The 13,880-nt window shown below is 38.3% G+C and overlaps 1 protein-coding gene across 7 annotated transcripts in view; it reads right to left on the bottom strand.

Annotated features, from left to right (window-relative positions):
* Positions 1-13,880, bottom strand: part of LOC121878040 (gastric triacylglycerol lipase-like) — a 41,314-nt gene that overhangs the window by 2,080 nt on the left and 25,354 nt on the right. For 5 of the 7 annotated variants that reach the window (XM_042383999.1, XM_042383998.1, XM_042384000.1 and 2 more), the window contains 5 exons: positions 13,415-13,658; positions 10,458-10,610; positions 9,531-9,615; positions 7,973-8,115; positions 4,201-4,743 (listed from right to left, as the gene is read on the bottom strand). In XM_042383999.1, the coding sequence (XP_042239933.1) occupies positions 4,579-4,743; positions 7,973-8,115; positions 9,531-9,615; positions 10,458-10,610; positions 13,415-13,658 (790 nt within the window). In that variant the 3' untranslated portion in view covers positions 4,201-4,578. Of the gene's footprint in view, positions 1-2,420; positions 2,445-4,200; positions 4,744-7,972; positions 8,116-9,530; positions 9,616-10,457; positions 10,611-13,414; positions 13,659-13,880 lie in introns of those variants that run through there. The other 2 variants (XR_006091092.1, XR_006091091.1) reach the window with 2 other exon arrangements.

Here is a 13,880-nt window from a genome sequence, read left to right as displayed (position 1 = left end):
AGTTTTTCACCCAACATTTCTCTTGTAGGGAGGGTTGGTGGGGGGTTTGGGGGGAGGGTTGGGACGGACCGACCATCTGGCGCAGTTGGAAGAGGGGGGGAGGCAAGGTGGGGTACTTTGATTGACAGATAGTGTCGTGAAGAATATTTTTTTTATTATTAACTGAAGATATTTGTTTTAGCTCATAAAATTCATACAAATTACCCGGCCAGAATATAATTTACATTGCTGGAATTCTTACAATTTGATGATCATTTTGAATATAAACATCATAGATTTTGCATTAGACATACAAATTTTAGATGTAATGTTTACTCTGAGTAAATATGTTATCTTTTATGAAAAATATATGACATTTATATTCAAAATATTCCTGGTCTTACAAGGAATCCAGCAATGTCAATTATATTATCCTAACTTTAGTTTGAGGAATTATTTATTACTATACCTGGTTTTCCCCCCAAAATTTCTCAGAGGGAAGAGCCAGGGAGTGTAGTGTGAGAAGAGGGGGAGGGAGTCAGTCCATTATTTGAATGGACATTAACTTGGCAACTGTATTTCTCTATTTCTCTTAAGTATTAATTGTGTGCATGTACCATCATAAAATTAAGATGTTATTTTTACTAGAACATAGGTATTGTGTTGGAAAAAGTGGAGTTTGGGGGTCAGCTGGTCTCTATTTCATTTAATCCCATATGTTATGCTATTCACTTTACGCGTTTCTCACTTTCCGCGGTACCCTGTGGGTTACATTAACCGCATAAAGTGAGGGTTGACTATATATATATATATATATATATATATATATATATATATATATATATATATATATATATATATATATATATATATATATATATATATATATATATATATATATATATATATTATATATATATATATATATATATATATATATATATATATATATATATATATATATATATATATATTATATATATATATATATATATATATATATATATATATATATATATATATATATATATATATATATATATATATATATATATATATATTTTACCCCTTTCGCAGCGTTTCCCACGTTCTGTGATGCCACGAACACAAGTCACTCACTGCAGTCGTGTGCTCTGCAGGCTGACTGCGTGGATCTCTTCGGCAGCGCCATTTTTGGATTCAAACCTCCCGCCATGTTGGGTAAGCGGCGCGAGTAGGTTGCGCAGTGTATGTCTTTGTTGCGTTATCGGTGACGTCATATGATGTATCGGACTGTGATTGGGCCAAGCATCCTTTTCTCCCTCCCCCGCTAGCTGTGATTGGTTTAATGTATACTATGACGTGCCCTGCCGCGGGAGCGTTCAAGCCCCTTGACCTACGCACGTGAACTGTATGCTGCAGTGTCACGTAAGATGGGAATTGCAGAGCCCAAACCCTTCAATGCTTCCTCTGGGTGGTTGCAGAGGTTTAAGAAGAGGAACAAGATCACCAACATTAACATTGGTGGTGAAGAAGCTAGTGCTGACCGTGTTGCGGCTAGGGATTTTCCTCCGTTTTTACATGAGATTATGGAGGAAGGACAGTACACCGACGACCAGGTGTTTAACATGGACGAATCTGGTCTTTTTTGGAAAAAGCTACCTTCCAAGACCTTCGTTGTGAAGAATGCCAGCAAGTGTCGGGGCCGGAAGTTGCAGAAGGAGCGCATCACCGTCCTGTTTACCACCAATGCCTCCGGTACCTGTAAGCTCAAGTTATCGGTGATCCACACAGCACGCAAGCCACACGCCTACAAGAGCATAGACATGACCAAGCTAAATGTCCACTGGCTGACCGCAAGTAAGGCGTGGATGTTCTCTACTCTGTCCCTCTCCTGGTTTGATGACTGTTTCGTTCCCGACGTGAAGAAATTCTGTGAGCAACAGAATGTTCCTTTCAAGATTTTGTTGCTGCTTGACAACGCACCAGGACACTTGCCCCTACTGTTAGATCGTCACCCCAACGTAAAAGTGGTCTTCCTTCCTCCCAACACTACGTCATTAATACAGCCCATGGACCAAGAATTGATTTGTAATGTGAAAGCTGCATTCTCTGCAAAGAAGTTTAAGCTCCTGAACGACTACACCAACACCAAGGATGAGTTGCGTAACCTGGGTGACACGGATAGCAAGAGCGAAGACGATGAGGAACAACAGTTGGCAGAGCAAGAAGTACTTGTGAAACACTTTTGGAGAAAATTCAACGCTAAGAAAGCTGTGGACTTCTTGGTGGAGGCATGGGATTAGCTGTCTGTAGCAACGGTTCGTCACGCATGGAGACATGTGTTGCAAGGTATTCCAGGTGGAAGGCAGAGTAAATCTGTGACTGGTGAGGTTCAGACTGTTGCAGTAGCAGTGGACCTTGCCAGAGAAGCTGCGCAGAGTGTTACAGCTGCAGGCTTCTCCAAGACCACCAACGACGACATCCTGGAGGTGATAAGGGATCCTGATGTGACTACCGATGAGATGGTAGATGATGATGACGTCAGTGAAGAGGCAGGTGGTGCGTCATCCCAAGAAGAACGCCAGTTATCCCATAGTAATGTAAGGGGTGCCATCGAGTGTATTGAGAAAGTCACGCTCCTCCTTTCCGACGACCCTGACGCTAACAGGTATGAAATCTTCACTACCCAGCTGTTGCAGACTATGGAGCCCTACATCAAGGTTTATCACGACAACATAAACACCAGCCGTCAGCAAAGCATAACCAAGTTCTTCGCCCGCAACCCACCACAGCCAGCCCAAGCCAGTGATAGTGACAGAGGCAGAGACAGTGATGATGACTTTGAGGGATTTGTCAGGGAGGCACTAGTAAGTGTGGATGACAGCGATGAAGACTCACCTGAGGGCCAGTAGCCTTCCCTCTGCCTCGGAACCAGCCTCCATTCCCCTACGCCGACCCATCTCTTCTACTAACGTAAGTGTTAACCCCAACCTTGTTTTTTTCTAACCTAACCTTCAGTATATTATTCTCTTATTGATTGTTCCCTTCTATATTATGTGTGTGTGAATACCATCATAAAGTTAAGATGTTATTTTTAGTAAAACATACGTATTGTGTCAGGAAAAAGTGGAGTTTGGGGGTCGGCCCGGTCTCTATTTCAATTAATCCCATGTTATGTTGTTCACTTTCTACGTTTCTCGCTTCATTTGTACGATGGTTCAATTGACAGCGTAAAGTGGTTCATAATGTATATATATATATATATATATATATATATATATATATATATATATATATATATATATATATATATATATATATATATATATATATATATATATATATATATATATATATATATATATATATATATATATATATATATATATATATATATATATATATATATATATATATATATATATATATATATATATATATATATATATATATATATATATATATATATATATATATATATATATATATATATATATATATATATATATATATATATATATATATATATATATATATATATATATATATATATATTAGGGTGTGACAGTTGTCCTCCAAAAATAAAAAAAATGGTCCTACAATGCTGTTCAAAGTTTTAGTGTTGTGTATTTATCTAGGAAACACCCCTGGGATATTGGGTAATTGGTTCCAGCTCACAGAAAAGTACATACAAAGTAAAAAAAAAATGCAGTAAAGTACACTTACTTTAAGGTGTGTATGTAGAAGGTTCCTGGTTAATGATGATGATGAGAATTAGAAGTGGGGGTGGAGGAGAAGGGAGAAGAGAAGGAAGTGGGGATGGAAGAGAAATCACCTTTCAGGGGACTCATGTTTGATGCAGTAATTTCACCAATAAAATTTTAAGTTTACTAGGTGTAATTCAAGATTATTTTATTTAAATCAACACTGCACTGCGCTATATATTATCAATATCTTAAGTAAATTTCAGAATGATCAATACTTTTAATGAAACTCCAGCTGCTAGCCCCAGAAAAAGAAAACCAGCCGCTAGTACTAGCCGATAGCAAAAAGTGCCAGTACAAGTGCCCCTGTGACGACACCTTTACAATGCAAGCTTGCCAAGGTCAATTTCACTAAATTTAGGAGTTAAATTATGTAATTTTATCCAAGATACCATAGATCAGCTTGGTAAGAAAACCACTAACTTTCACCTATTATTCATAACTCGGTACATTCATTTGTTTCTTGTTGTTTCTGTGTGTGTGTGTGTGTGTGTGTGTGTGTGTGTGTGTGTGTGTGTGTGTGTGTGTGTGTGTGCGTGCTTATATGTGCATGTGGATGCATCTGCATTTCTAAGGTTAAAATACTTACCCAGTATAAAACATAGAAAAATAAATTATGTAATACATTATTACTCAATTCCTGTCTGTATAAGATATGGCTCACTCTTTACATAAATTAGAATAATCCACTAGTTTTTTGAAAAAAAGAAGAATATTTTCATATTCATAAAGTAACAGAAAATCTACCCATAATATTTTACAATAAAATTAATGTCATGTATTTTTGCAATACGTACTGTACTGGTGATGAAACAACCACAATTATCTTCCTTTTGCACTGTTTTGTCTTCTTTTACTGGTATTTTTTGACAGCTATATCAAGAACCTCAAAAACTTTTTCATAGACGAGAGATCGAGCATCAGTGGCCCAGAGGAAGTCTAAGTGGCTGAACATAGGATTAGGGACTTTGTAGCATGCTTGAAGGTGTGGCAACTGCTTCTCTAAGTGATGAACATCCTACAGATTGAAGAAAATGCACTGTTAGTGTTACCATAAAAAAAAAAATTGTGATTTTTAATACAGTATAAAACACAAGTTAAGAGGATGCATAATGCTAACAGTCCACAAAACTACTGTAGTAAGTAATTTTGAGAAAAAAAAATTCAGGAACTGTATAGTAATCCTTCAAGAACCGAAATATAAACAATAATACAGTACAAATAAAATGCAATACAGGTATCCCTCACTATATGAACGTTTGAGATATAAAAATTCGCTTATACGAATTTTCTAAATTACCACCTAATTTATCATATTACAAAAGCTTCCCTCGCTTATATGAATTTAGAATCCAGCAAATCTTCTTTCCCCCTCCCCAGGAGTCAGTTGGGGTGGCCACATCCCCCTAGTCCTCTCCCTACCAGGCTGAGGTGTGAGTAATGTTATAGTTTATTCAACTTGTAATTTGGGGTAGATAAGTTTAACCTTCTTCACTTTTTTTTACTCAGTTACACATGTACACACTCCTATATACATAATGTGCAAAGAAAGTAAAAGAAATAACTATCATAAGGTCAAAATTTTAAAAGGAATAAGTATTTTTGTGTGTGCGAGAGAGGGAGTGGGTGAGTGGATTACTGTATTGTTTGTTAAATGTCAGCAGAGGCAGCATCCCCAGCCAGGCTGAGTTGCTATGATGAGGCTTGGGGCCAAGCAGCCAGGATCTACTGTATGCAAATGGTGATTGTGTTAAACTTTCATTAAGCTTTCCTTAATGGTTTTAGCTGCATATTTTCATCTAGATAGTATTTTATTAAGGTTTTTAATGTGTTAGGTAGTAAATTATAGTACTGTACTGTAATTGTGTACTACAGTAAGTCCTCGATTAACGTCGTGGTTCCGTTCCTGAAAACCGCGGCGATAACGGAAACAACGTTAACAGACTCAATTTTCCCCATAAGAAATAGATAAAATACGGGAGTTACGTTCCCCAGCCTCCCTTTGTCCCATAAAATACATTACATATACAGAAATTCAATGGCATTTTTATAGAGAATAGTATATATATAAATAAATTACAGTGGTCCCTCGGTTAACGAGCACAATCCGTTCTAGAAGGTTGCTCGTTAACCGAAACCATTGTTTCAATGGGTATTTGGGTAATTGGTTCCAGCTCACCGAAAATTGCCTAAATTCAACAAAAAAGGTAGAAAAGTACACTTACTTTGAGGTGTGTATGTAGAAGGCTCCTGGATGATGATGATGGGAATTAGAATGGGGGTGGAGAAGGGAGAAGAGAAGGCATTGGGGTGAAAGAGAAGTCACCCCATGGCACCATTTCACCCATAAAATTTTAGTTCTCTTGGTGCAATTCAAGAGTATTTTCTTTAAATAAACACTGCACTGCATTATATATTGTCAATATGTAAAATAAATTTCAAAATGACCAATAATTTGCTTGCAAACACAGAAAAAAAAGAGTTTAGTTGAAGAGTCTCGAGCAAGATGTTACCTCCACTGAAAAGATACAAAGACTGACGCCTGTATGGTGTGTTGAGAGGCTGGATGGCACGCATAAAACTAGTTTCATTACCTTCAATTATGTTCAATAATTGTTAAAATGAGTAAAAAATTTAATATTAAACTTTTAAAATTATTGAATAGTATAAACTTCTTGATATTTGCTAAAATGGTAAGGAATTTAAGCCCTAGAACCGATTACTGTATTGGCGGACTAATACTACAGCTGGTGGACCGCCAAATGCAAGCGAAATCATGTTCAGGTTGGCTCGTAAGAAACTCGTTAATCGAGGGATTGCTCGTTAACCGAAGTTAAGAATCTTATGGAAGGTAACTCGTTAACCGAGGGACCACTGTAAATCATTTTGTATTGTACTCACTGATGGGCGGAGGAGGGGGGGTGGTGAGTCACTGAGACCCGGCGGGTGGCTCCTCCTCCCGGTTTAAAACCTCCATTTTCATAGCAAGGCTAATGGTCTTATGTTGCTTCTTCACAACACTAGCATCAGTAGCACTTAATGGGCGCTTGGAAACCATTTCAAATGGTTAGAGTACAGTACAGTATTAAGAGCAAAAACACTTAAACACGCACGAATGCTGTGGTAGCTTAACAAAGACTGACGACGCTTGGGGACGCTGTGACTCTCCGCGGGTGAGAGCATAGCGTGCCAAGATGAGAGAGGGTGATGCGTCGTATAAAGTAGTCCGCGAGGACTTTTACTGAATCGGCGGGATGTTATCCGAATCATGGGTATCTAAAGAATAGCGACGTTATAATGAAACAACGTTATCGGGGGCAACGTTAAACGAGGACTTACTGTACTTATTATTAGTTAGGTAAGATTTTTGTTGTTCATAAAGTGATTTCATATTTTTGGGTATGAAGGTAAATCTGCCAATAAATTATTAGGTCTTATAAGAAGGTTGTTCAGATATCTAGACGATCCGTCACTCGTAACGATCTTCAAGAGTGAAGTGCTTCCCAACTGGAGTACTGTCACCCCGCCTGGTCCCCGAGATATACTAGGGACTGACATTTGAATGAAAATGTTCAAAGGAGGGCCTGCACTTCAGCACCTCAACTACCCTGAGAGATTGGAGCGCCTGAACTTGCTTAGCTTATACTACAGACGGGCAAGGGGCAACCTAATTGAGGGATATAAGCATCTCAAGGGGCACTAATCAGTCGAGTGTCCTTACCTGGAGCTGGCGGACGCTCGCCCCCACAAAGGGTCACAGCTCAAGATTGAAGAAGCCGCAGGCCCAGAAAACTGTGAGGGGTAACTTTTTCGGAGTGAGAGTTGTGAACTCTTGGAACAATCTGCCAGAGAGTGTTGTGACATCACCGAGTGTGAGCTCTTTCAAGACCAGACTTGACCAACACTGGAGCAGGTTCAGATACATTCAGGAGCCAGTGCATGCCCAGTACTTGCCAACAAGGCATAACAGAGACGTGACCGACTGCCCAAGCAGCTAACGAGCCGATTAGTGGTGAAGAGGATAAAAGTAAGTAAAAGATATTGGGGTTTTCTTGTCATTGGGGAACTGAACCCTATTTTTCTCATTGTGCTCCTTTATTCTCTATACAAAAACTCACTTAACAAATGGTTTTGAGGAACATAACCCATTCGTATTGTGAGGGATACCTGTACCTCCCACAGTCCACTGTGATGATCCCATGTTTTCAGGATATCAACATCCAAAGAACATTAAAGTTATTCTCTACCTTCTCGCCTGCCAGCCAATCATTATTTGCCCAAAACATTGTGATGGGAACCTTGATCTTTGTAACATCATATTCTGGAGGCTCAATCTGACCATAGTGCAGTAGATTCTTCTTCTTGCCCCAGTCAAAATTCTGGAAACGTCCTGCAGTGCAAAAGATCAAGAAATACAAAACATTTAATTTACATTACACAAATGAAGTAAAATACCCAAATTCTGGATTAAACCAAGATACCAATGATCTGAAATATAAATAAAGTTTTAATATACAGTACCAGAGTACTGAATGTGCAAGATTTAACAGCTTTAGCACTTTTTTTCTTAAAATTCAAGAGTAAGACTTTATTACAGATACAGCAAACTCCCTCTAAACCAGACTAATTGGGGGAAAGCCTGTCCAGTTTGAAATTTTTTTTGGGTTGGATGGGGGTCTGTATTGTCTATACTGAAGGGTAAAAATTTCCAGAGGGTGGGGGAATTTTTGAGTCAAGCTATTCATAGAAAGCCGAACCTACTGTTATTTTTAGCATAGACTTAACACCTTTCAGGTTTTTATATGCCATATGAAATTTTTTAAGATGCTTAGGGTGGTACAAGAGTTAGTTTTTCCTCAGTCTTTCATACACTTTTGGCAGCTTAGTGGTGGCTCTTGGTGAGTCACTGAGTGGCTGGTGTTGCCAGCAGCTCTCTTATGCCTGGCAGCAGTGTTTATTGTCTTGGTTGTGACACAGCTCCATTCATGACTTACACCCCAAAAATACCTACATTTGAGGCCCATATCATATTTATATACTTTTTGGTATTAAAATGGTGTTTCTAACTTAATTAGAACTGATTTTATAGACTCCGGTATAAAAATTTCTTTCGTTTTTTCATAAATGAATTGAGTTCTTATCATATCATGTTTAAAAATTTTGTTTAACCCTTACACCCTGGGTGACATTCCAGAACGCCCAACTAGCATGCCCTGGGTGACGTTCCAGAACGTGCGCCTTTTCCCGCCACTGTTTAAATGCCCAGCGTGGGTTATCAGGTTCCAGCCTGTCACGCCACACACTCGGCCACAGGGAAGCTTCCTGAACGTTATTACCTAACTACAGGGGTACTGTACATATTAATTTATCATGAGGCATTTGAGGTAGGAGGTGACTGTATGACACTCACAAAGTACTAGTACGTTACTGAAGGTGGAGAGGAAGTTTGTTTTCACCGCTAATTTCATTCACTATACCGGTATGTACTGTACACTATTTATATTTCTTAGACACTTCACTTTAGTGCTCCTCAGCAATCACCTGCTCAGAGGCAACTTCTGAGGTACCCTCTTGTGCCACAACAGTGGCAGTCCACGCTTACATGAACCTTCCCCCATACTAACCAGATTTGGGTTGTGTTTTGGGGGGTTGGGGTATGCATGTGTGTCCGGTGGTGGACCCCTGTCTGGTTTGCAAGGGGATCCGGATTAAATGAACTTGGGTTTGAAGGAGTTTACTATTCACAAATTTATGAATAAAGCTTGAAACATATCTAGTGTTTGAGGAGTTACAATTTGGATTTACCTGAGTTAAAGCCCTGGGCAAAATGGAAGAGTGTTTGTGTAGATGCTCCTGCTGGGTTGTGGGAGAGGATGATTGGGACCATTCCCTGTGACAAGATGAAATTATTAGCATTATGAATGTAGAATGATGGTATACATTTAACGTAAAAGAACAAATTGACTAAAACTTTTTAACCATCGACTGAATAGATGCATCCATATTGACTGCAATAATGTTCATAAGGTATGATTAGAGAATGTATGTACATTATTTGGTAAGTACAAATTCCAGGGTTGTATTTTATATTCTGTAGGGAAGGAGAAGAAAGAGAGGTAATTAAAAATAATTAAGTTGATATTCAAGTACTGTACATCCCTTTTACACTTTAATTTCTTTAGCTAATTGAGAGAAAGATGCACCATGCAATAGTTTATCTTAGAAACGTAGTTTTGAAAGGTTTAAAGTGCTCTGTGAAGGCAGAACTTTCTTCCTTAAAACGTTTTATTAAAAAGAGTAGAATTCAAAGTTGGAAGGAATGGGAAAGGCCAAAGAGATGGAAGGATGGGGGTGAAGGATACACAAGAATTGATGGGAAGGATATCCATAAAGCAACAGTGTGAGTGAAGAGCATGGCATCACAGCAATATGGTTTTGTGGAGATTTGGGTAAACTTAATTTGGGGCATTACTGTGAAAAGGAATCATTTTTAACAAAACACTTTTATTACAGCGATAAGAATTAAAACAAAAGGGAGCATGATTGTGTATTTACACTCAATTCTGGCCACCCTGCAGTAAGTGGGAAAAGTTTTAAAATTGAAGTTGTATCTTCAGCAACTTATTCACTAATTTTTGCCTAGTAAAATACACTACAAAAATTAGTACCCGATAAATACTGTACTACTTTTGAGCACTACAAAGGAGACTTAGCACTAAAATGAAGACTTACCTGGTCAGCCCTGGAAGGGTCAAAGCCTGTTATAATAAATTGTAGATTCTCACAAAAGGTGTGGCTCCTACATACGCGATAAGGGTCCCACAAGGAGATTAGAAGTCTGTTTGTCATCAAATCCTGGTCATTTCCAAACAGCCGTAACACAAACTAGAATATCAGGAAACATTTCATCCCATGTATCATGCAATATCTTTGAGTCATGAAAATATCATCCACCATGATATGTTATATATTAGCTGTGTATTGTTAAACACCTGAAAGCTATATGCCAGTATTGTATTGCAAAGTACATAAGTTGCCAAGTTACTGACATAGCTACCTTAAGTATTTACATTACTGTAATCAGGCTTTTATCTAACACAGAATAGGTTTTTCATGGTGGTATACACTTTATGTAGAAGTAATATCTCCGTTAGCTGAAATCCCTCAAATCCGGAACTCTCCGATAGTCGGAACTAAAATTTTCTGAGGGGCACATTTTCCGGAAAAATAAAGACAATTTTCCCGATATCCAGAAAATTCCGGTGATGGAGTGTTTTCCCGGAAATTCTGAGAAAATTTTTCCGTTACCCGGAAAATTCTGGGGATGAGGGATACGGTTCCTCCCCGACTTAAGACGGGGTTAGGGACCCAAATCCAGGTCGTAAGTTGAAATGGTCGTAAGTCGAAAATGCTTAAATACTGTAATACATAAAAAATCTAAAATGGGTGTCTCTTTTTCTTCTCAGCACCACAAAACTCTCACTTTTAAGCTTGCCAGCCATTTTAAAGTGAATTACAAACGAAAATTTTGTCTGTGTACTGACGTTGGGACTCGAAAATACGTAATTTGACAAAATTTTGGTATGACTGAGGCAGGTCGTAAGTGCGGGTGGTCATAAGTCAAGTAGGTCGTAAGTCGAGGAGGAGCTGTATTTTTCCGGGTTCAAGAGATGATGCAATGGGCAATTTCTGGAAATTCTGAGAAAATTTTACCGTTACCTGGAAAATTCCGGGGGTGAGGGATTTTTTCCGGCTTTGAGAGAGTCATCTCGTTACCCGGAAATCTCTCATTCCTGGAAGTGCTCTGCACCAATTGTTCCGGCTTATGGAGATATCACTGTATTATTTGTATATTATACTGTATGCTCTTATTCTGTTATGTTAGGTCAAGATTGTATGAAAATGAATTATATCTTGAAGGTAAGTTTATAATTTTTAACTTACAAATTTAGAATTTTTTGTTTTGTACATTCTTAATAGTTATACATACACTTCATTGGGTAGTGTCAATGATTGGTACCAAGTTAAATACTTCATTGGCATCAGGGTTTACTAATAAGAAAAAACTAGGGAAAAAATATCTTAAAAATATTTAGAAAGATGTGATAAGTTCAAAACAAATATTATTACTGTACTTTGTGACTGCATTGAATAATGCAGTTATGATGGAAATTAATGTTCCAGCTGAACTGGCTGAAGAGTGTAACTGTGAATACTTACAAGGGAAAATGTGATGCACTTGAATGTGGGAACAAAAGGGGCTTGAAGCTGATAGATCAGGTAATGAAAGTTGTAGGAGTGATTGATTAATTGATAAGGGAGAGACTGGGCAGTTATGAAATGCAATTTGGGTTCATGCCTGGTAGGGGGGACTATAGAGACAATATTTATGGCCAAGCAACTACAAGAGAAATATCTTGGGAAGGAGAGAAAGCTGTATTTTTATTTGTAGACTTAGAGAAGGCATTTAACAGGGTACCATGTGGGGTAGTGCAATGGGCAATAAAAAAATTAGGGGTCAAGGAGTGTCTTGTATGAGTAGTCATGGCTTTGTATACAGGCTCAAGAACCTCTGTGAGAGTAAATGGTGAGGAAAGTGTTAGAGGCACTACTGTGAGATTTTAGGACTGGTCTGCCCTGGGAGTTATTGTATGCTGACGACTTAGTGTAGAGGTAGTGGATAAATTTAAGAAATGGAAGGATGGAGTGAAATCAAAAGAAATGAGAATGAAAGTGGCAAAAACAAAAGTAATGATTAGTTGTGTGGTTAAAAAGTGAAAAAATTGCCATGTGCTGTTTATCAGAAGGGTGTTGGTAAGAAGCCAATAATGATCAGTGGGTGTGAAAGCTGGATATACAAGTGGTGAAGTGGAATAAATGGCAGACAAAAAGATATTGCTGACTTAAGTGTGCTGTATTTACAGGTTATCATTTGGCCTTAGCAAGCTGGAAAAGCTCGACATTGGAAAAGTACCAGTTTCTCTGGACTGTGTTGATGAGTTCTGCTACCTGGGTGACTCAATCAATCCTGGAGGTAGTGCTGGGGTTAGCACATTTGCAGAGTGACTGGAAGAAGTTTAGGGAGCTGTTGCTTCTATTGATGGTGACAGGACTTTCACTTTGTATTAATGGAAAGATGTATGCAACTGGCATGAAAAGTGGGAAGTTTTAAGATATTGAAACATGGGCAATTAAAGAGGGTGACATACATAAATTTGAATTAGCTGAAATAAGAATGGTGAGATGGGTGTGTAATATGACATTGAAGCTAGGAAAGCAGCTGGGCATTGAGAAATTGGTGAAGTTTTGCATAGAGTTAGGCTGAGATTGTTTGGTCAAGTAAGGAGAGTGGAGGAGACCAGTTGGGTCAAGAAATATTTGAATTTAATTATAGAGGGGAGGAGGGAGAGCAAGGGGTAGGCCAAGATTGACTTGGAGAGAGGCTAATTGGAAAGCTAACATTAGGTAATCATGGCTAACCTGTGCAAGCTTAGAAAATGGCCAAAGAATTGTGATAAACATGATGATGAAGTAAAATTACTATTTTACCATGTTTTAACATCACTGGTCCGGATTCCGCCACACCCAAGTTGGAATTTAAAAAGAAAAAAAAATCTTATACCCTGTAATACAGTTCAATGTAACCAAGTGTTATGAAGTGCTGATTCAAAATATGTGGTTAAACTTACTTGCAACTCATTGACAAGTGGTGCCAGGTATTTGATGGGGGAGCTGATGCTGGTGACTGTAGCAACAGGGGCCAGAGCTATCATTGACGCAATCTTTTGTTGATACTCTGGTTGGGAACTCATGAGGGCAAAGAAAACTGTCGTACCCATAGAGTGTCCCAGATAGTGGAGCTTTTCCACTCCTGTCTGGAGTATAACATAGTCCAGCATAGCAGGAAGGTCATAGTGTGCCATCTCATCATAGCTGTGATATAAAATGTAATGGTTGTACTGAAGATGCCATTATGAACTGCATTACAGTATGTATATACAGTAGTCACACTTCAGTGGTAAATTCAGAGAATGTGTATAAAGTAAAGATACATCCCACTTTTTCTAACCGTATGTCTTGCCCAAGTAACATGTATATTATCCCACCAAGACTGCAGGATTAAAAATCTAGGACAATCTACAGGCAACCACCTAG

This window comes from Homarus americanus, unplaced genomic scaffold (genome assembly GCF_018991925.1).
Source record: "Homarus americanus isolate GMGI-L3 unplaced genomic scaffold, GMGI_Hamer_2.0 scaffold45562, whole genome shotgun sequence".
In the NCBI taxonomy this organism is placed as follows: domain Eukaryota; kingdom Metazoa; phylum Arthropoda; class Malacostraca; order Decapoda; family Nephropidae; genus Homarus; species Homarus americanus.
Note: the sequence above shows the minus strand (reverse complement) of the source record. Positions and strands in the feature narration are given on the sequence as shown.